Consider the following 1824-nt stretch of genomic DNA (forward strand, 5'->3'; position numbering starts at 1 on the left):
ATCCTGGTCAACATGGTGAAACCCCGTCTCTACTAAAAATACAAAAAGTTAGCTGGGCATGGTGGCGCGTGCCTGTAATCCCAGCTACTTAGGAGGCTGAGGCAGGAGAATTGCCTGAACCCAGGAGGCGGAGGTTGCGGTGAGCCGAGATCGCGCCATTGCACTCCAGCCTGGGTAACATGAGTGAAACTCCGTCTCAAAAAAAAAAAAAAAAAAGAAAAGAAAAGAAGAGATTTCATAGATGGGTAGATAGGAAGCTGGGAAAGGGCATTCCAAGGTAGACAAATAGTGTTGCAGAGGTATAGCGTCAGGGCAAAGTGGCATGTTTGTTTAATCCTTTAGGCATTTCATACATTTTTGTGTTACCTTAACTAGATTCTGAGTCCTTTTACATTTTCAGTTCAGTTTAGAATAGTGATACACTGTTGTTTAGATACCCATCTTAGGAAGGGCTGTATTGAGATCCCACAATCTGTGTCATTACTAGCCTCTTGTTCATCTCTCCCTGTCTGCTGTCTCCTTTCCCTTCTTTCCCAGTTATACTCTTGGTTATATTTAAGGGCAGGAGAAGGGGAAACAATCTGGAATTAGATCAGGACTCAGAATGCCACTAATGATGGTGTCATTTGCTGGAAGCCAAAGACCCAACATCAGAGCCTTGACTTTAATGAGGTCGACATTAAACCTTGACAAACGGGTTAGTCAGATCCCCTGGGTGGCTGAGGCTAGCAGAGGCATCAGTCTAAGGAAAAGAGGGGCTAGTAAGCAGTCAACTACACAGCCTTTTTAAAGAGTTATTGTTCCTGCTTAAGAGAAAAAAAAAAAAAAAAAAAAGATAACACTTCCATGAGAACCAAGGGCTTTTTTACACAGAACACATACTGAAAAATCAGAAAGCAGTAGCTAAGCCAAAAGAACCTTCCGAGGATGAGCTGCCTTCCTTGCCTTCACAACAGCGGCCAGACTGGACCTCTGGACAACACAGTAAGTGTGACAATCACACTTCCTAGATCAGGACCAAGGGTAGGAGGCCACCAGGCTCAGCTTACAAGCCCTGTGAAACCAGAAAAAGCAATCGGTTAGACCCAGAGTTTGGGGGCAACCACAGCTTTTCATCCCAAGGCACATGTTCTGGATCTTCCAAGCAGACAGTATAAAAGTTTCTTCTGTCTCTCTGATTTGGGCATTAAATCCTTTATTACTTCCCACACGTACACACCCCTTCTCCAAGCAATAGCTCTGGCACGGATAATCAGGCACTCACCTAAGTAATCATCCATCAGGGAGCCAATAGCAAACTGCAGGAAGGAAGGTAAAAAGAAAGTGAAGCCAAGGTGAGCACAGAACCAACCTCCACCCCCCAATCCCAGGCCTTCTGCCTATCCACCCCTTTTTCCTGGGAGAAGAGCTTAGAACCCCCTGAAACCAGCCGGGCGCAGTGGCTCACGCCTGTAATCCTAGCACTTTGGGAGGCTGAGGTAGTTGGATCACCTGAGGTCAGGAGTTCAAGACCAGCCTGGCCATCATAGTGAAACCCCATCTTTAAAAAAAAAAAAAAAAAGCTGGGCGCAGTGGCTCAAGCCTGTAATCCCAGCACTTTGGGAGGCCAAGGCGGGTGGATCACGAGGTCAAGAGATCGAGACCATCCTGGTCAACATGGTGAAACCCCGTCTCTACTAAAAATACAAAAAATTAGTTGGGCATGGTGGTGTGTGCCTGTAATCCCAGCTACTCAGGAGGCTGAGGTAGGAGAATTGCCTGAACCCAGGAGGCGGAGGTTGCGGTGAGCCGAGATTGCGCCATTGCACTCCAGCCTGGGTAACA

General features: G+C 46.9%; 1 protein-coding gene across 2 annotated transcripts in view; it reads right to left on the reverse strand.

The window, feature by feature from the left end:
- Positions 1–782: 782 nt before the first annotated feature.
- POLR2G (RNA polymerase II subunit G) overlaps positions 783–1824 on the reverse strand; it is a 5270-nt gene continuing 4228 nt past the window's right edge. For both annotated transcript variants that reach the window (XM_032283077.1, XM_032283078.1), the window contains 2 exons: positions 1265–1298; positions 783–1054 (listed from right to left, as the gene is read on the reverse strand). In XM_032283077.1, coding sequence (XP_032138968.1) covers positions 1041–1054; positions 1265–1298 — 48 coding nt within the window. In that variant the 3' untranslated portion in view covers positions 783–1040. The remainder of the gene's footprint in view (positions 1055–1264; positions 1299–1824) is intronic.

Source organism: Sapajus apella, unplaced genomic scaffold, assembly GCF_009761245.1.
Source record: "Sapajus apella isolate SASKATOON/1434 unplaced genomic scaffold, GSC_monkey_1.0 scaffold14, whole genome shotgun sequence".
NCBI classification, from domain to species: Eukaryota; Metazoa; Chordata; class Mammalia; order Primates; family Cebidae; genus Sapajus; species Sapajus apella.